This window comes from Syngnathus scovelli, chromosome 3 (genome assembly GCF_024217435.2).
Source record: "Syngnathus scovelli strain Florida chromosome 3, RoL_Ssco_1.2, whole genome shotgun sequence".
NCBI classification, from domain to species: Eukaryota; Metazoa; Chordata; class Actinopteri; order Syngnathiformes; family Syngnathidae; genus Syngnathus; species Syngnathus scovelli.
The window spans coordinates 24,907,165-24,927,467 of NC_090849.1; the positions used below are offsets into that span (position 1 = coordinate 24,907,165).

At 46.7% G+C, this 20,303-nt stretch overlaps 2 protein-coding genes and 1 long non-coding RNA gene across 4 annotated transcripts in view; 1 reads left to right on the forward strand and 2 right to left on the reverse strand.

Annotated features, from left to right (window-relative positions):
- The window catches only part of tmem8b (transmembrane protein 8B), a 30,844-nt gene extending 19,257 nt beyond the window's left edge, over nt 1-11,587 (reverse strand). Inside the window, exons 1-6 of the mRNA XM_049762268.1 lie at nt 11,348-11,587; nt 8,032-8,221; nt 7,611-7,818; nt 4,100-4,233; nt 2,806-3,074; nt 690-1,072 (exon numbers count right to left, since the gene is read on the reverse strand). Coding sequence (XP_049618225.1) covers nt 690-1,072; nt 2,806-3,074; nt 4,100-4,233; nt 7,611-7,818; nt 8,032-8,221; nt 11,348-11,435 — 1,272 coding nt within the window. The 5' untranslated portion in view covers nt 11,436-11,587. The remainder of the gene's footprint in view (nt 1-689; nt 1,073-2,805; nt 3,075-4,099; nt 4,234-7,610; nt 7,819-8,031; nt 8,222-11,347) is intronic.
- A 408-nt stretch (nt 11,588-11,995) lies between these two features.
- LOC125993598 (uncharacterized) lies at nt 11,996-15,776 on the forward strand. Its single transcript, XR_007490345.2, has 2 exons — nt 11,996-12,126; nt 14,871-15,776. It is a non-coding gene; the product is annotated as an uncharacterized lncRNA (long non-coding RNA).
- On the reverse strand, nt 14,037-19,759 carry mccc2 (methylcrotonyl-CoA carboxylase subunit 2). Of its 2 annotated transcripts, XM_049762270.2 has the most exons (17): nt 19,508-19,759; nt 18,790-18,856; nt 18,580-18,664; nt 18,335-18,436; nt 18,024-18,151; nt 17,785-17,897; nt 17,554-17,667; nt 17,391-17,455; nt 17,090-17,189; nt 16,931-17,026; nt 16,737-16,809; nt 16,497-16,573; nt 15,611-15,677; nt 15,267-15,423; nt 14,900-15,014; nt 14,468-14,553; nt 14,037-14,353 (listed from the first exon to the last, which is right to left on the reverse strand). In XM_049762270.2, exons 1-17 carry the CDS (start codon nt 19,637-19,639, stop codon nt 14,236-14,238), a joined length of 1,695 nt encoding a protein of 564 aa, XP_049618227.1. In that variant the 5' UTR covers nt 19,640-19,759; the 3' UTR covers nt 14,037-14,235. The 2 variants fall into 2 exon arrangements, with proteins under 2 accessions (XP_049618227.1, XP_049618229.1); XM_049762272.2 differs by lacking the exons at nt 18,790-18,856; nt 19,508-19,759 and having other exon boundaries at nt 18,509-18,629.
- Between the last annotated feature and the right edge of the window lie 544 nt (nt 19,760-20,303).

A 20,303-nucleotide genomic window follows, 5' to 3' on the forward strand; every position in this document is an offset into this window, starting at 1 on the left:
ATGTCTTAGGTGCACTTGCTTACATTTTTTTTTTCGGATTTAAAATGATATGCAGTACAAATATAGTATATTTTAGTGAAAAGATACATCAGCTTTGTGCCGCAGTTTTGTGGTCATTTTGATACCAGAGCGCCCTTTGCACTGGTCAAATAAAAGCTCAATGAGTGGTTATTTGGTTGGTTGGTTGGTTGGTTGGTTGTGGAAACGGTCTGCTGAATTTTCACCGTTTCTCGTGAATGTGCGATGCGGCACGGTCACTATTTCATTAGACTGTGCAGGTGCACCTAATGTTGCGTAAACAGTCAAGCTTAAAGCTAAACTGACTTGTGCGGCGTGCAGCAAGATATGAAATGGCATCCATCGATCAATCTGCCAAAGCCAGGGTATCTTGCCGAGGCTTACATCTGAAGGGAGCAGTCAAAGTTTTCAGCAGCGACTGCACTTGTTATTTCAACACTGACTGACTGACTGACTGACTGACTGACTGACTGCTTTCTATTAAAAGTCCATCTGGCAGCTCCCCAGCTTGCGCCTCCCGACAGAGCTCCAGAGTCACCGCAACGCAGGTGCATTGTTCATGCCATTACCAGCTGAAGGACAACTTAACAAAAGACGAGGTGCAACGCATTTTGCATTTGACCCAGAGTTGGAAAGCGACACCATTCGTGGCAGAGCAGAACACAACTCACCATGTTGAGCTTGAGCTCCATGTTGAGAACGCCGCCGCTGTCCAAGACAGGCATGAGGTTGATGGCGAACACGGCCGCTCTGTCCGGCGGAATGGAAATGTTAGGACCGAAGAAGACGTAGAAGTGCACCGAGAAGGTGTCCAGCTCGTTGCGAAGAGTCGGCCGGATGGGCCAGCACTTGTTGGTGTCGGTGGGGGGAGCCAGGTAAAGCACGCTGTCCCCCGAGGCGTGCGGGCGAGTGCCGTTGTACCACGGGCTTCCCGGGACCGCCGCCGAGAGGCTGTCGGACAAGGAGAGCGCCATCGCCGTGCCGAACGACTGCGGCATGTTCATGGAGGAGCTGGCGGAGGACTGCTCCTTGGATGCGTTGGACTTGCTGCAATCTGGATAGGACGGCAGACAGAAGGGAATCAAACGCCGGGCAAATGATTTGCTTGAGCTGTCCACTTGATCAAATTCAATGAGATCATGAAATCCAATTTAAACAACTGCGTTAACTGAATGGTCGCTCTTTTTGCTGTGCCTGCTTTGGCCACATGGGGGCAGTATAAGACACCAATAATTATGTTCATTGTTAGTACGTCAAAATTCCTCTGAGCTCATCACTACGTACGGAAGAGTTTGTGCATCGTGATTTAAGGCTGCATTCCAATTCATTGTGTTGCTCCTACTGGTGTGTCCATCCTGGCCACAAGGAGGCAGTATAACACAATCATGCAGATCGAAATGAAGAAGAGAAGACTTCCATTCTTAAGTGACGGTAAGAGGCTGAAATATTAATCATTAAACTTCAACTAGGAGCATATAAACATCTTCAAGCCTCTTTTATGATGAATTGTTCAATATTTGCCAAACTGTTGCTCATTGTGAAATAAGCTCATCTGCCATCATACAGTGGCTCAATGTGTTTGTCCTCACAAGCCAACGCAAAACAAAAGAAAAAAATCATCCAAATGACGCCGAGTATCTTGAAAAACTCGCAAGTCGGGTCACAAGGACCGCAGGGCACCACTGTATTATTATTTTTTGGGTTTTGTTTTGTTAGTAAAGTCATGGAGTCTGTGGGCATTTTGAAACTTCCCAAGTGTTACATGCCAGTTTACTTGAGGCGTCCTGGTGGGCAGGAGAGTGGAAGCGGGGGTGGTAATCCATAGCAAGTCGTACACAAACAGGCAATAACAGCCTGGGTTATTGTACTTGCGCTATTAAGGCGCGCTTTGCAGAAAGAGTCGTTTGCAGATCATCCCCTTCGGCGGGCTTCTGCTATGTAAACAGGAAGCTTTTTAATGAGACAGAGATTCACAGTAATTGCAAGCGGTGTGCTTTCACCCAGCATAAAGCGCCCCGCTGCAAAAATGGTCATGGATGGCAACTATCAAACGGCAGCCGTTACCCAGGGGGGGGTGGAATGGCAAAGGTTGCTGAAGCCCTGCCTGCTTTGAACAAATGTTGTCTCTGCGTGGCTTTAAGTCATTTGTTCGGAAAAAACAGCCATCAAGCACCGAAACGTTCCGTATTTTAGGCTTCCTTCGTTTGAACTTGAGACTTCAAAGCAAACCCACTACTCATACTGTCCGTAATCCAAACATTTGACTCGCAAGCAAGCATCTCGAATGCAATCAAACGGACTCTCGTCAATGCCCGATACTCTACCCAGGCTGCAACCTGCGTGAAATATGCTGCAAAAACAACAATAATAAATAATCAAGAGCAGCCTACTTTCTCCCCCCCTCCCGTCAGCAAAGTCTAAGAGCTCCAACAACACGCCAGATGATCCTGAAGGGTTCTTCAATTTAAGCCCACGAAAGGTCAAGTAAGATCAGGCTGGTCCAGCAGGGAAAAGACATAGTGTGAATAATTAGTGCCCGAGTTGCCATGGCGACAAGGTGCACCGTAGTACAATGTCGAGCAGAGGGAGAGAAGCGGACTTCCCGCAGATTCCTCAGCCGCCCCGCAGGGCTGAGAAAGCGCAACACCTCTGCTCTTTGCAAGCTAAAAACAACATGGAGCACTCGAGTTGTGGTGCCAGCCAAAAAGCAGCCACATCCAGCTTGATTGGGAATCGTACTCACGACACTGTTGAAGCGTCTCCTTGTCGATGGACAGTGGCACTCACCTGTGACCTGCACGCCGATGCGGAAGTAGACGTCGGCGTTGGTGAGGTATCTCTCCACGAGGACGTAGTACCATCGTTCCCAGGCGGCCGCCAAGGCGTCCAGCTCGCAGGGGCTCCACTCCCGGCAGTCGAGGGCGCTGGAATTGTGCACGGGTGGCGCCCGCGCTCTTATCTTCAACACCACGGGACAAGTGTCGCCGCTCTTGTTCCTGACGCCGCAGTTCAACAGCTGAACCTTCACCGTCGATATGTAATTGGGCACAAACACTCTGCACACGCGCCAAAACACAAACGCGGTCGTGACGTCACTGTTCAGTCCACCCCGTAAAACCAAATGATACTTTGTGTCTTTAAAAAGCAGCGCAGAGAAAGTAAACGCAACGGATAGTCGATAGTGAATGATGCGCTGTCTCTTGCTTAAAATTGACTTTATTGACTACGTTATTGTTTATTAATGAATGTATTGGCTTGCTTTGATGTCTTTGGCTAAACTGAAAGTGAACGTGCCCTCCCTACGCAAATGGAAGAAAAGCAATTAAAATATAGCTTTCCCGGTAGATGACGTTAGATCACAATTGATGAAGAGCATTAAAAAAAAAATCTTCCATCCAGCAGTACATCAAGTGTCTTGGGAAGAGTCATCCCAACACTGACTTGGTGGAGCAAAAAATGTCATTTAAAAAACAGAATGTAAAATACTTCATATTGCTCCTCTGACACTTAACTTTTACAGGAGGCAAAAATCAATAAAGAAGGAGAGAAAATTGCATTTTTTAATGAACAACTTGCACTCCTAGACTCCAGTAATAAGATAGGGGAGCCAACTGAGGCAAATAAGTTTTTGTTTTTTTCTTGAGGTTGCAAAAAGAGTGGCCAATTTTCCCAAAATACCTGGAAACTTTTGAAGGGATACTTTCAAAATATTGCTTAAAAGGTAACAAATTAACATTAACAACACTGCCTTATTGATGCTAATGGCTAACCCGTGTGTCAATGGCGCTTCCCATTGTTTGCTAGCAATACGGCAGCATAGCCCAGGCTATGTTCTTGTTTAGTGTATACCAATTATGTGTGGACTTTCTAGCTGAACAACTACTCAAGCTCACGTCAATGTTGCAATGTAGCAAGCAGTAAGGCTGCAATTTAAAAAAAAAAAAAAAAAACATGTCAGTAAGCTTTTTCTAAATATATTATTTGTAGGCCCACCACAGATGAATGAATTACTTCTTTGAAAAATGAATCCTATATCACAATATTGAAGGGCCGTGGTCACAATGAGCCCTAGCGGACTTACTTGTAAAGAGCAGATCTATTGCGAGCGGGGATCATCTGGTCAATGAAGTATCCCGGATAGAGCACGGCGATCCCAACGAGCCTCTGGATGATGAGCTGAGGTTGGAACAAATACTGGCACTCCTCAGACAGACCCTACACAGACAGACAGACAGACAGACAGACAGACAGACAGACAGACTTTCAATGACGCCTGATGCAGGACTTTCAAGATGGTTATCATCTGCCTCCAAAAGCATGAGAGCGTCAAGTCTGTCTCTGGGGATTAATAAGACATTTGGGCCCCCGTCCCTCCAGCGAGGCAGCCAGTGAATGGTGCGCCCTCACTGGAAGCTGCCGCGGCGTCCCGTGAGGATGTCACGTACGTCAACCCGTGAAACGAAGCCGGCCGGCCGGCCGGCAGACTCCTCGCACCATCGGCCGGCAAATTAGTTTAAAAAGGAACATCGCGTCACGAGTCGGACAGGTGTGAATGCCCAATGAGGTCTTGTTCCTGTCAAGCGATCACGAGCCCTGCTCCCACCACTCTCTGTAGTCATGATTATGGCGCCCTTTGATTGATTACAGCCTGCCCGTCGGCTTTCGAATTTCAAAGCAACGCTCGAGTGACTTTTGAAGGCCTCCAATTACACCAATCACATGTTCATCTAGCGATGCAGCCAGCCATCAGCTTGCTTTGCACCCGAGAAGCTAACACAAGGCTGTCAGTTAACTGTTGCTAAAATTAGCTCAAGACAAAAATGGGATACTCGTATGAATCCTAAAATAGCCGTCTGTCCATCCGTCCGTCCATGCATCCATCCATCCATTGGTCCGTCCGTCCGTCCGTCAGTCCATCCATCCATCCATCCGTCCATCCGTCCATCCGTCCATCCGACCACCCGTCCATCCGTCCATCCGTCCATCCATCCATCCATCCATCCATCCATCCATCCATCCATCCATCCATCCATCCATCCATCCATCCATCCATCCATCCATCCATCCATCCACAGCCATATTGTGAGACTACGGAAACCTCCTAAAAGCCAGATGCAAATTCAGCTATGTGAATCATTACACCAGCAAATGGGCCGACAAATGACTAATCAACAGTTAGGTGAGGGGCAAAATGTGTGACACTATTGTTGTGTCACTAATAGGAGTCGCATTGTTTATCAGGGGAACCCGACCGACACGTGGGAGAACAAAGACGGATGGCCCGAGCGACGGCGGGCTACACAGTCGATATCTTTCACATCTCATATCGCCTCCCATTAAATCCCTCATTGAACGCCGAGCTTTGCATGATGGGTAATCAGGAGGCGGCGAGCTGGGCTGATAAGCAGTTAAACCAGAGCAGTATTAAATGGCACCATTATGCGCCAGGCCGGTTTTGGTCAATGAGGTTGAAACTGTTCAAATAAATGATACAAACATGAATGAGCACGAGACATGGAGTGTGAGCTAGCAACACCTCTGATCTTGCTAACACAGACCCTGCGGCTAATGTTAGCATACCAAGCTATGCAACGTTGTCATACGCAAAAACACACTCGGTTGTGGCTTTTCAGTCGTTTTCTGTACAATTCCACGCTCATATATTTCGACTGATTCAGCATTTAATGATGTTTGTCAAGAAAATCAGTCAGGCACTGTAAGGGCCGCCCCACTCAAAGAGACATTAGCGGTGTTGATAGTTAGCATTTTTTCTTCCGACTCAATTATGACTTTGATTATATTAACAGCTAATTAAATCCACCGACGTCTATGCCTGAGCCTTTGAAGTAATTACAAGATTCTTAGCCGGATCCTTTCTTTTCTGTGTCGCGAGCAAAAATTTGACAAGTGTGATCATTTGTAACTAGTTTGAGTCAATGAGGTTGAGACTTTGTAATTCATTCTACATAGATGATGGCTGACAAATAAACGTGTGATGTGTGCAGTAACAACACCTCCAAATGTGTTTTATTTTCTAATTACAGATGACTATGGCAGCATTTATTCCACTTTGCTAATGTGTGTGTGCGCGCAAGCAGGCGTGTAAGCAGTATTCCTCGCCTGCTGGAAAATGGCCTCAGATAGCAGAATTTAGAAAAAGCTATGAGTTTTCCATCTCCGCCGTGTGTCGTCGGCGTCCCCGAACCGAGCCAATTGCACGTCTTAGGCAATTTCCGATGACATTCATGATTTTGTGTGTGTGCGCTCTGCGGGGGTATTTTACGTGGGCCGCTGGAGACCACAAAGGAAAAGCACAAGCAAACACAGAGGCGGGCGGCTGCAGGTAGGTAAATTGCCTGCAATGGAAATCAGCTGGTGCTGATGTGGCCACGTAGACGACGGACGGACACGATGAGATGAAGAAAAACTCTTCAGACACGGTTCTGCCTCTTTAGTTTCTGCAGCACAAGACAGAATACTAATCTCTTTGAAGACGTGGGGCGTGAGGGGTCCGTCAAGTGTGACCAAAAAAAAAAAATATATATATATATATATATATATACGTATATATATTCCATTTAATCTAAATGAAGTATGACGTCAAAAATTGTTTGAAGCATTTTGGCGTTTGGGGCTGCAAACCATAGAAGACAGAAGAACTTTGTTCTCGGTGGACTTTGAATCCATTTTGAAAAAGGAAAGACTATTGAATACATGCCATTATCATTGTATCGCTGTAAATATATATTTGTTTTTTTATTGCACGCTTCAACAAGGCAATGCTGATCCCGCATCGTTATATTGCTATCCGGAGGGGAACGGGGAAGGTTTCGGTCAAGCGGTCAGCCGCTCTTTCACTTGGGTCCAATCAAAGCAGAGCTCATAAATGGGATGAAAAATAATAACAACACAGTCACACCCTTACAACGCGCCTCCCTCCAAAGCTTTATGGACGCCACTGTGGCGATGACAAGCCATCATAAAAGCAGTCAAGCGGACGTGGATCTATTTTGGTCGTCAGAGGAGCGTCTGCGTATGGGCGGGACGACGGCGCAACACAAACACCTGACACTCGCTCACAAGCCGCAAGATAACGAGCTTATAATATGCCAAATTAAAGTTCATCAACCCAAATCTGCCATCTGCGCTGCGGTGACTAATAATTTGAACGGTTTATTTACGAAAACTCGGTGTTCTACCTCGGTGTGCGTTACTATGGATACCTGTTGCGGTGTTGCTCTTTGATTTGTAAGGTCATGATGCGGTGTGCAGAATAATGTCTGCAGATGAGACTTGACATTCAAAAGAGTGACCACAAGCTGTGATTGAGTTGTCACTAAGCAACAAACGATTCAATTACAGCTAATTTTGTCCTTGGAGCTGGATTTAGCTGACGTGATTACCGGCGTTACAAAGCTGTTGGGTAAATGCGGGCGACTCTCTCGCACATCTTGCAGCGACTCAAAAGCATGGATATTGAAATTGGATGGATGGATGGATGGATGGATGGATGGATGGACGGACGGACGGACGGACGGACGGACGGACGGACGGACGGACGTGGCCGACAGTGTGAAGTTAGTCGCTGTTACCTTGACTGAGATCTTGCCTTCATCCTTGGGTAGATGGGCAGCCAGGAACCAGTCCCCAGGGAGCGGGCTGGTCACGTTGAACGCTCCGGTGGTTCTGTTCGGGAGCGTCCAGGTCAGAGTCACGGCGAAGGATCCTGGGACGACCGTATCCCGAGGGAAGTGAGTGCTCAGGGGGTTGATTACCGGAGGAGCGCCGGACCTGAAGTACCTGTCAATCGCAGCACATTTCTCATGATTACTTTCTCGCTCCGGTTCGTAAACAATGAGGATGTCAAACGCTCACTTGCCAAAATATTAGGACACGTGCGCAATACACACCAAGGTAAGCTGCAACAAGTCATGTTATTCGACAAGTGATCCATTTCACTCTTTGTGCCAGGAAAAAAAGCGTTTCCAATGGAAATAAATAGTAAATACTTACACAGTAACATTGCGATTGGGGCAGCTGTCTCCGAAGGTGCCGCCTTGTTCCTTGAAGGTAATGAGGTTCCATACGGCCATCATGGTGTCGTCAGGCACATTGAAGTGGAACAGTTCCACACTGGCGAAGGAGTTGAAAGCACTGAGCTTACGAGGCGTTCGGGTGAAGTATTCGGTCGCAAAAAGGCAATCTGCCAAGGAAAGACAACAGCGGCTGAGAAGATGGACACAAAATGGTGATGGTTGGAGATAAATCAAATCTAGTCCCATTGACTCGTCATCCTTACATTGTACTGTTGCCTATCGGTGACAGCAACTGAATGCGTGTGTCTTTAAAAGGCAGTGAATGACAGTGGAGCATTAGCGGGCTGTTAACGGGCTAAAGCGTTAGCCGCTCCGTGTTGTGTGGCTTGGCGTCAGTTTTGCCAAATGGCAGGATGATGTGAATACATTCTGGTACTATTTATCTTGTTAGCCTTGTTCAATAGGTCCGCAAGGATCACAATTTCTTCTGCTGAGCTAACGGTGTTAGGCTAAATTAAATTAGCCAAAAATGTTTACCGTACATGTTGCAGACGATGGGCACGTTGGCTTCTTTAATTAAGTGTGACGTAAAACTTCTTATTCTTCTGTAGTAAGTCTGAGTGAAAAAAAAATGCTGTTATCTAAAACGATGACAGCGCAATATGCCGTGGGAAGACTGGAAATAGTATATTTGCGTATGTAGAAAAGCTATGTCGGATAAAAATATTGTCACGAGCTGTGTCAAATGTTATTTTCACCGCATGCTGCAGGCTGCTAAAAAAAAATGGTAGAGCGAGCCACCGCTCCGTCGTTTGGACAACTGTGCTATAGGCTTCTTTCTTAAGCGTGCATTCGTGCTCAATGGCGTCCCGCTTAATGTCAAATCCTTGGATTACACCCGGCCGAGGCGCTGCATATAAAAGCAGCAGATCAAGCGACAGGTGTAATCTGGCACATTATCCGCACCAGCCGGGCTGGCATTTAACGCAGCCAGCAGGTGGGCCCAAAAAAAAAAAACACCATTAATTGCTGTGCAATGCAGCTCGTCCGAACATTAATAAAAGGATGCAAAGATGTCTGCTGTTGGCCTCCATCGGAACGCCGAGGGAGGAAAATCGAGGCACGCGCTCAGCAGCCTGTTCTGACGTGGACTCGTAAAAGGAGAAAATTTACCACACGCGCGCGCATAAAGCACACACCAGCTCTCTCTCTCTCTCTCTCTCTCGCAAGTAACCTTGAATGCTAAAGCCCGGCCGGCAAACTCAGGAGAATGAAGCAATCTTGTTGTCGAGAGCTAAACTCTGATCCCGTATAAAGCCCCAAGCTCCTGTTATTGTGCTCTCCATCTGGCTCGCTTCCTATACATTCAATTCCCTCTTTCGCTTGTCCAAAGGGAAATACTTGCATTCAACCAACTCATGGAAGAACCAAAATCAAGATGTCAGGCAAGATCAAAGCAGCCATATTCTGGACTCCCATATTTGGCCCTGCCCGCCGGCCACCATCCCGCTGAGTCCCTGCCCGCCTCCGCCACACCTTTTCCTCCATCTGACCTCGCCAGCCCACCACCTCCTGTCTAGCCACCTGCTCCGTCCGTGTCCACTCATTTGTTCTGCTGTCGGGTTGATAGGACGACTATGTAGCCTATGTAGCAATCGTCACCATGAGCTAGAGAAACCGCTCTGTAATCCTGCATGTATCGGAATGCGTGACAAATTTCACGTGAGACCGATGAACACCCCACAAAAAAGAAAAAAAATCCAAAAGAAATTGTTGTCAGGGGTCGGTGTTGATGAAAGAAACATTCTATCGATATATATTATGACCTGAGATGGATGCACCCTGCGGATGGAATGTTTTTTCTTATTTTTACTGCCCGGCTATAAACACTTTGCTGCCCACTGAAAATCTTCCGCCGACGGTGGGGGCTGTGCAAAAAAAAAAAAAAAAAAGACACTGGACAAGCTGTTTAAAGCCACTCCCAGCTTGAAAACTTTAAAGCGAACATAAAACGAGGAGTATTACGGGTTGTGTATTTAAACCAACTACACAGCCTTTTGCCTGCTAGCATAATGCTAACACATAGTTGCATATATAAGTGAAGCAGCCGAAATTTAAGAACAAATGGTGCGAAAATACATTCACTATGACAGCACTCACAGGTGTGTGTGCGTATATATTCTTCATCCTCCGGGAGGAGCAGAAACATCTACGCTGTAGTTACATCCGTGTTGAGTATATGGCTGTCTGGTGACCCCCAGTGGTCAACGTGGGCAGCAGCAAGTGGCCATTCATTTGATGCTTTTTTTTTTCCTTCTTCTTCTTCTTCTTCATTAAATACACTACGCAATACCGACAAATACATGATGAGGCGACATATCCCCGTAGGCATGGTAGAGAACATACGTTCCGATGCACAAGTGGATGAGAGCACAATTGGAAAGCCTGGCTTGGAGTTAACCACAAGATTAAACAGGTCCATCAACGCTTTTACTCTCTCTGACAACGTGTCAATCAAACACAAAGACCAAGTACTCACGCAACTAGCATTTGTGACACATAAAATGTCAATTAACACATGACAGATGATTGTTCGCAAAGAACTTTCTGTCCTTCTATTATCTTTAATTATGAGTGATGCTTTTATGATCAAATAAAAATATTCAATGTCGTCTAAACTTGATCCAGTAGCTTGCGGGCATGTGGACAACACTGAACACACTTCACAAGACAAGTGAGCAACGCTGAGAGAGGAGTGAGCCCCCTTTGCCAGCTTTTCCAAACTGTACAAGTAAGTGCCAACGGCCATTTTTGGGTTTTCCCCAATCGCCGCCGCACAAAGACGAGCAGGAAGACAAAAGGTTTGCACGCGGTCATAGCTGATGTCTTTGTTTGGTCTCACACCTTTACGTTGCGTGTATATCTCTGCTCTGGAGGGCAAAGAAAAGAAGGTCCACAATGCAAGGAGTTGCTTGTGACAATGCGATCCAAGCCACTCACTATGAATGTCACTCGATTGTGAACTAACTTGAAAAAAGCGCCATAAAAAGCAAAAGAGAGACAATAAAACCGTGTCCTCAAAACAGAAGGCGCCAAGCAGTAGGCAATGAAACCTCGGAGAGCGGCCCGAGGGGGCTGATCACCGGCTCCGTTTCAGCACCAGGACCAGATGAACAGCGCCACGCGAGACTCCCCACCCACCAACGGCAGCACCTGCCTGCCTGCCTGCCTGCCCACTCACTCACTCACTCACTCATTCCCTCCCTCCCTCCCGCACAAAGCAGTGTACTCACCCCCAGGAACGCAGAGGAACGTGGAAACGATGAAGAGCAGCAGCAGCAGCAGCATCCTCGTGACGGGGCAGCAGTCCACCCTCCACATGGTTCCTTCCGAGTGTTCGTGGTCGTGGGCTCGAGCCGCGGTGCAGCTCGCCGTTGCCGCTTTACATTTTTACATCCTCCCCCTCCCCTGCCCTCCCCTCCCCTCCCTTCCCTTTCTCTCCCTGGCTCATCGACCAGCTGTTAGCGCATGACGTCATCCAGACGCTGGTCGCACGCCGCCTGCTGGTTGGCTAAGTAGTGCGGGAGCTTCGTATTGGTCAGTCCGCGCGACATTGCAGCAGCCAGCGGGGCACGTCTTGCACGCGCATTCCAGCTAACGAACATAAAAGGTCATCAGAATCATACATTCTTAAGGACAGTAACGTATTTGTACTCGTGGAGGCTTCAAACCTGGGGCTTCCATCCGGGGCCGTATATCAAGTGATGCCCACTCCTACTCACTTTCATCATCATTAGAGGTAAGGTGGGGTATTATATGCACATTATTAACAAGAAACTGAACACAAACATTAAAGATACATGCTTTCCTTCAATGATGTCAACAGTAGGATGACAGACACACTGACAACTTCATCATGGTGAGTATTGATTGTTGAGACCGTTAAAACCACAAAATATTGTTGACAGGAAACTGAAGTCACTCGCAGCACTGACTCACATTTGGACCAATGACAAGTTGGGTCCGTAAGGGCTCGCATTACACCGGACAGGTTTACGTCACCTTCTGCCCGGTGAGTTTCTACTCAATCGATATGTTGGCAAAGTGTGCTCTGTGATTGGCTGGTGACTCATAGCTGATAATGAGGCGCTCTAAAGTGGCAGATTAGCAGAAAGGAAGATGCATAGGTGAAGCTACCAGAGACTGACTGTCCAGTCAGGGGAGGCAAATGCTGCCCCCTGCTGTCCCTTTCCCTGTATGCAAAGAGGGGAAAAAAGTAAGAACAAATAATGAGGCTTGTCAAAGTGCGTCTGTCACGTTGCATCATTTTAGCGTAGCAGTTGATGAGGTCAGAGAAGACACCGTCCAGCCACAGGTGACAATATGAAGTAACAATCGCCCACTCTCAAAGAGACTGACTCAGGATTGCAGTCAGGATTATTTTTAGACTTGGAGATGAGTCATAATTGTCCTGAGTAGATTCTGTCAGGGAGCGAACAAGCCGCTGAACCGCGGGGCATCTATTAAACATGACACTGCACACTTAGCAAGCAACTATGAGCACATTTCTGGGCTAAGGATGAAAGATGTTGCTCTCTACGTCTCTTCGGTGATTAAGACTTAGTCGAGGGAGGGAGGGAGGGAGGAATGAGGTAACTGCCAAAGACGGAGCTCTAGGAATTGGGCTAGGATTTGCCTCGGACTTGGTTCAGTAATCTCTTTCCTGTCAGCTGGATTCTGCTAAGAGTGGCCAGCCAAAAAAATCGGAAGAAAGAAATGGAAGGGTGAAGCATGGGTCGAAGGAGATGGAACTAAAAGTCCAGCCATCCGTTTGCAATTCCACTTATCCTGTTCAGAGTGACTTCAGGGGCTGACATGGGAGGTTGAGAACGACGTTTTGGATGCTTCTCGTTTATCACAAGGCAAGCCGGACAGCTGAGTGAACCGCTACACTAGAAGAATCACCGAGCGACTCCATTTGAATGATTCCAATTTTACACAAGAGTAAAAATGTTTCCATGTGGGGGAGTTGATTAGTTTATTTCACAAACGCTCATAGTGACTGTTGCTATTCCTAAAAGGGTGCAAACAGTTTTTTCTTACAATGGGCTGGGTACCAAGGGTTTTGGGTACCAGGGGTGCAGTACCGCGTTTGGTTGTTTGGGGCGCTGTAGTACACAATGGTTGGTCCCCCTACTTAGTGTACTCATCCCCTTTATCCCTAGTTTGGAAAATATAATCTACAAGAAAAAGTCAAACACAATGCAAATCTTTGCGACCTTTAACAAACCCCGACAAAGACAAATCAACAAACCCTCACTAACCTTCGCTGCCCAGTGAAATACAGACTTAAAGGATGTGGCAGACATACACACAAGCATTTCTTTTTTCCCTTCTGTCAAATTTGACAACTTTTGCAATTTTCATAAATTTGAAACTTTCTCAGCCTCATCTATTTTCGATGCTCCCCCCCCTTCGGGGTTAAAGCAAGAGCGGAGGGCCAGTAAAAGGATTTTGGTACAGATGCTTGAGGAGGCGGTGTGTGGGTGGCATTCACTATTGCGCGACTACATTTACACACACACAGGCGCTGAGTGTCTGACAGAAATGCACTGCATCAAATGCTATATATATATATATATATATATATATATTTTTTAAATAGTCGTGTTAAGGTATAGAAATACACTGACCATGTAAACTTTGGTACACATCCGCCAGGGCTTTGCATGCGACATCACCACATCCCGATTCGTTCCTGTTGGGACAAAATATTGACTCTATTTTAAAATCAGGGGAAAACAGATGCACGGGTCCGAAGGACAAACAAAGCCACCTGGGTCGCCCCTTCTCCAGATACGTGTTTGGAAGTTTCAACAATGCTGCCGTTCTGTCAATACTGTTCCAGGAAGATGTTTTTGACTCAACAGTGCTCTCATGTGATAATCCATCAAAATGTGACACTTGTGAAGAAAAGTCGTCTCGTGTTTAGACAATTTATCATATTTAAAGCACAGTCATTTACAAATTGTAACAGTTAAGGAGGCACAGTTTCACATTGGCCCCTAATAAGCGGTCAATTCATAATCCAATAAGCTTCTGTTTTTTTGGGGTTTTTTTTTGTGACACACAAAACAAAACTACGTAAGAGACAAGCGTGGACATGACCAGGCTGGGCGTATCACATTCGGAACACTCCGAAACGGGTCTTCTTCGTTGGTGCGTTAAGTGCCGCACTCAGACTTAGTCCCAGCACCAGGCGAGTGTCAGCCGGATCGATAATTCCATCATCCCATAGTCTGAGGGGGGGGGGAGACATGAAGCGTCATCGTTTGATGAAAGCTAGTTTCCAATTACATTAGATCTGGGAGGTTACACGATAACTGCGCGGAAGAAAAACCGGCCGACGTTACCTGGCGCTGGAGTAGTAGGGACTTCCCTCTTCTTCAAATCGTCGCACTATTGGCTCTTTCATGGCGGCTTCCTGCTCTGCGGTGAACTACGGAGAGGCCAAAGATTGTGATTGTGACCATGTACACACCAACAAATATAGACATCACCAATTTTGCCACAATACGCAAATTCATTTTCGATTGAAATCAACGTGTTGGCATGTTATACGCGTCTCATCATCCGAATCATCGGTAGCGAGCAGAGGTGTCTTCAAGCTCTCGGCACCTCCCCCACAGGACATTTAACGCGTTTTAATTGCCGCGAACAACAGCACTAATCAGAATCATAGTGACATGAAGTAATGGTGTAATGGTGGTCTTGAAATAAAAAGGTGTCAGCGAATGATGTTGATGGTTTTGGCAGGATGGCCCGAGTCGCTAGCCTTTGGCTACCTCTTTTCCCTCTCTGGCTCGTTGGTCCTTGGTGATGGTGGCCAGGACGGTGGCGGCCTGCTCCCCGCCCATGACGGAGATCCTGGAATTTGGCCACATGTACAGGAAACGGGGGCTGCGGAGGGAGACGGTCACTCGGTCGGTCGGTTAGCGTGTTTTGGATCTGCCAAAGAGGATGACGGCGGCAGCGGCGGCGGCGATGGAAAACAACACTCTAAACGTGACTTTTAGAAAGCCTGCTGGAAGAATCGCCGGCGAGTCTGAAAGCCAAAAGGAACATCGACAAAGAACTAACAGAGCGCGCGTGTGGTTTGCCTTCTTGTTATCGTTTGTGAAGTCAGCCAAATAACGGAGTCAGTCGTCTGACCTGTAGGCCCGGCCGCACATGCCGTAGTTGCCTGCCCCGTAAGAGCCGCCGATGATGACGGTCATCTTGGGGACATTAGCGCAGGCCACAGCGGTGACCATCTTAGCGCCGTCCTTGGCGATACCGCCGGCTTCATACTCTCTGCCCACCATGAAACCTTGACAGGGAAGACACATGGCAGCTTCTCATTCACTGGACACGGTGAGCTCGCCGAATGCTGCCTGCCACTCGCTCACTCACTCGCTCGCTCACTCACTCACTCACTCACTCACTCACTCACTCACTCACTCACTCACTCACTCACTCACTCACTCACTCACTCACTCACTCACTCACTCACTCACCTGTTATATTTTGCAGGAAAATGAGCGGAATGTTTCGCTGGCAACACAACTCGATGAAATGCGTGCCCTAAAAGCAGAAGTGGAGAAGTCAATTCAAGTGTCAAGACATGCTCTTAGCGTCTTTGTTTGCAGCTTCTCTCCTAATTAGAATGTGTTAACAAAGCCAGGAGAGCAATTATCACCTCACTTTCCAACGGCAATGGTTTCTTTTGGCAGCACGCAAACAACTCAAGAGTGAAGCGCTTTGGCCCATGACAGCGCGTCTCCAAACGCCGACGCGGTATCGATTTTCCCGGGATGTGCTTGCCGAGCACATTTGAAGCGGCGCGACCGTCCCATTCACGCTGATAAAACACCCAATGTTCGCACTTTCGCACCGAGACGGGAAAATGAATCAGATTTTGATCCTCCGACGCTCTCGAATCGAACGGCAATTGTGAAAGGCGTACCAGTCTATAATGACACATTCAACACCTCGCGCGTTGAAAGGCCGCTTACAGTTCAGCGCTGTCTGCGGCAGAATAGCCTTGCAAATGAAGTGAAGGATGTTGAATGAAAAAGCTGGGTGGCTTTCAAACGCAACGCTATTACGATAATATCGGAGCGGGCCCAGACAAAGGCAATTAGAGAGCTTATTGTAGCTAAGAAGGGTCAGAACAAATCATCTATTAGAACCAGACACTCTCGTGAGAGGAATATTGGTATTCATTGTTGGAAGCGGCGCGTAGCCCCCCGTGGGGTGGGGGGGGCCGACTCGGCTAATGCGTTTAAGTCCTTGACACTTCAAGAACACTGCGGTGTCACTCTTTGAAAAAACTTTCACTTGACCGAGGCCGGCTGCCGAGGCCGGCTGCCGAGGCCGCTTAGCTCACAAACAATGGTTCACCTTTTTTGCAGATTCCGAAAAGAGCACCCCGTTGTTGCCGATGATTCCCACGGGGTAACCGAATATTCTGGAAAACCCTGCAGGGAAATAATCAGTCAAAGGCAGGCTGTGGATTCCCTGAAATTCAAATCCACATTGAAATTGCGTGGAATGCAATTGTCAAATTGGCTCGGTGGTGGCAGTTTGGGGGAAACAAAAACTTGCTTCATTCAGGCTTTACTTCTTATGTGAGCAACGTACCTGTCACAAGCGTGTCTCCGTAGAATGCCTTGAATTCATCGTATTTACTCCCGTCGACAATTCTGGCGATGACCTACGATCCAAACAACGTGTACAGTACATGCTAAGAGACCAAAATGCCAAAGGAAGAGATGACTTGAGCGTTTCAAGGCACATTTTACGTATATACAATTCTACAACTTCAATCTATGTACCTCTCTGACGTCAAAGTTGCGTTTGAGATTGTCCCCGACGATGCCGTAGAGTTCGTCCGCGGGGTAAAGAGGAGCTTCGGTGGGTTCGGTAGTAACCTGAAAGACACGGCGACGCAACATCGATCGGCTTGTCGCACAACTGACATCCCCTGGACTTACGTCGAGATTTTTCTTGTAATTGAGGCTTCGTACGGCCTTCCGCGCTAAATGAAGAGCGTGGTTGTCGTCCAAAGCGTAATGGTCCGTCACACCGGACTTCCTGTGGATGGCGGACATCGATCAGAGAAGAGAGTTCACAGTAGAACGTTTTACTGCATCGAGGAAACGCAAACAGAGAAATGAAAAATGACAGCGTGGCCTCATTGCAAAATCATCACCCCAAATATAGTCGTAGCTAACACCTTTTCTCTTTCCGGGACTTCAATGAAATGTTAGTTATTACAAAAGGGCCGTTTTCAACCTGCAGTGAAGATCGGCCCCTCCGAGGTCCTCGGCAGAAACTTGCTCTCCGGTAGCAGCTTTGACCTGACAACACACAAGGTCACCTCATGCGTACTGGCTGTCAGTCTGACATCATTACCCGTGAGATTTTTTTATCCGTGAAAAAGATAAACCTGACGTACCAGCGGAGGTCCGCCGAGGAAAATAGTCCCTTGCTTTCGGACGATGATGCTTTCATCCGCCATGGCCGGGACGTACGCTCCGCCGGCCGTGCAGGAGCCCATCACCACGGCAATCTGGGGGACAAAATGAAAGACGGCATTTTTAGAAGCGGCTTTCTTTCATGAAGTTGGGACGGGAAAAAACAAAAAAAGAAAGACTTCAATAAGAACAGGTAAGAGCTGCAGTGTTACCTGCGCTATTCCCTCTGATGACAGCCGAGCCTGGTTGTAGAAAATACGGCCAAAGTGATCTCTGTCGGGAAAAACGTCTGCCTGGCGGGGGAGATTGGCGCCTCCTGAATCCACTGGAGCCATCAAAAACATCGTAGTGTGATGCGCACATTTATTTGAGAAGAAAGGTTTTCATCTTGCGCATCTCTGGAAAGTGACTCCTACAAAAAAAAAAAAAAAAAAAACATTCCAAACCGTACCCAAGTAGATGCAGGGCAAATGGTTCTGCTGGGCGATTTCTTGTGCACGAAGATGCTTCTTGACTGTAACGGGGTAGTACGTTCCACCTTTGACTGTGGCATCATTGGCAACGATGACACATTCTACCCTGAGTCCGAAAAAGAAACTTTGAGTTTATTACTACCCCACACACCAGCGTGGTATTAAATGAGAAAACGTTTTATGCACAGAGACAATGTAATTACATCATTACCGGAAAAAGAGTCACAATAATAAACCTTTGAAAAAATGTCATTCAATTGTCGCTGTAACGATAGCACAGCGGCTTTACCCAGACACTCGTCCAATCCCAGTGATCATCCCGCCTGCTGGCACTTCCTCTTTTCCATACAACTCGTACGCTGCAAATTGGGAAAACTCTAAAAAGGGAGTCCTGCAGAAAGAACAATTAGATGACTTCCTGAGGCAAACACCATAGAGGGAGTAAAAATTGTACATATATTACATATCAAAATATTTGTGTCCCAGTGAGCCTTGATTTCAGAGTGTTGCCCAAATAGCAAGAATGAGCAGTACCCCGGATCCAGGAGTCTGTCGATGCGTTCCCTGGGTAAGAGTTTACCACGGGAAGTGTGAAGTTTTCTGGCTTTCTCTCCCCCACCTGCAGTCACGACAACAGAATGAAAGTTATGAAACCTGAAAAACGTTTGCGTGACATTGTGAAAGTCACCATTAGGACATAGTATCTTACAATGCAACAATAATTCAACTCTAATTCCCACAAACCTAATTTAATCTTCTCTGTCCGGCTTTTCAATTCATCAACAAGAGCTTGCATCCGCTCATAATTCTCCTGGAAGACAAAAATGACATTTGGACTGGAGTTTTACTACATCCAAATCTCTTTAAAATGCCTTCAATTCACCCATTCACACACACACACACACACATTCACATCCAAAACGTTCAAGATAACTCATATGGCTTCTTGTTTGCGCAGCATTAAAGAGTGGGCAAATATTGGAATTATTGACAACCCTCAAATTCCAAATGCAGTAAAGACATTGTCAATGTAAGAGCAGTGGTTTATTTTGCTTACAACTAGACTAATAGCACACTTTTGACAATCAAGGATTTGTTTTGAATTGAGGTGCACTCAACACAGCATCTAATGAATGTACTCATTGGAGAAGTCCACATCTTTTACCATCTCATGTCGGTATTACTCAGGGATCATGTTGGTTTGGGTGTTTGGTGGGTAACTTGCAGAAATTGGTTTTGTAAAAGCAATGTTCGAACATCCATGAGAGGTATTTCATAGCTACACTGTGTGTAATCACCCCGTTGCTTCACTCTTAAGATAATGAATACTTTTGCTGCGTTTGAGCGAGTTAAAAGACCTTTTTTTCCAAGTCAGCATTGTGACCTTTAACTGAGGCGTGTTGCTGCTCGTAAACATGACGAAGGTTGCCGCGAGCCAGTTGATGCTAGCATGTTAGCTCACCTGATAGTCGGCAGAGTGTTTATCAGGCTGAGAGCCGAGCCGGGCGACTTTGTCACCGTAATACGATCGCGTACACGCCAGCGGGAGGCTCCTGCAACGGAACAGCAGCGGTTTAAGAGTCTGAAGAAGCATGTTGAGGCCAGGTTTTGACTCAATAGAAAGTTTTTTTTTTTCTTGTTACTAGCCTAGCCTAGCCTAGCGCAGCCAAGCCAATCAGCGCTCTTGCTTTCTGGATGCTGCCAGCGCGAATGGAAACACATACCACCCCCTAGCGGCAGTACGACGTAGTGCCTTTAGACGCCGCCTTGAAATACAAAATGAAAGTTAAACTATCAATAACGGGTGTTATATGGACTGAGGTCATATGTTCCGTGACCATGCCGGTTGATAAAAACACTCATAAAATGATTGCGTATGGTAATGAAAATAAATGAGACTTGCATTTTTATATTTTTCCAGCAGATGGAGACGCAGTACCTTGCTCTTGATTTCGCTCAACGTTTTGACACGTTCTCGACATTATTCCAGTGTGCAGTAAATGCAGTATTTGATTAAATGCCTGATAGAAGTGGAAAAACTATCTGCTTATTAATTTTTATGACATGCTATCACTCCAAATGAATATGTAAATGACAATGTGAGTGGTTGGAACTGACATGTTGGTCCTATAACACAAGCATTCCCCCATTTTCTGTAGCGGTTGTCATCATTCCCGTCAGAGAAATTGATGGTGATGAATGCAAATACAGCAGGCTAAACTGTTTGAATTCAACGGAGCGACACGATTAATACCCAT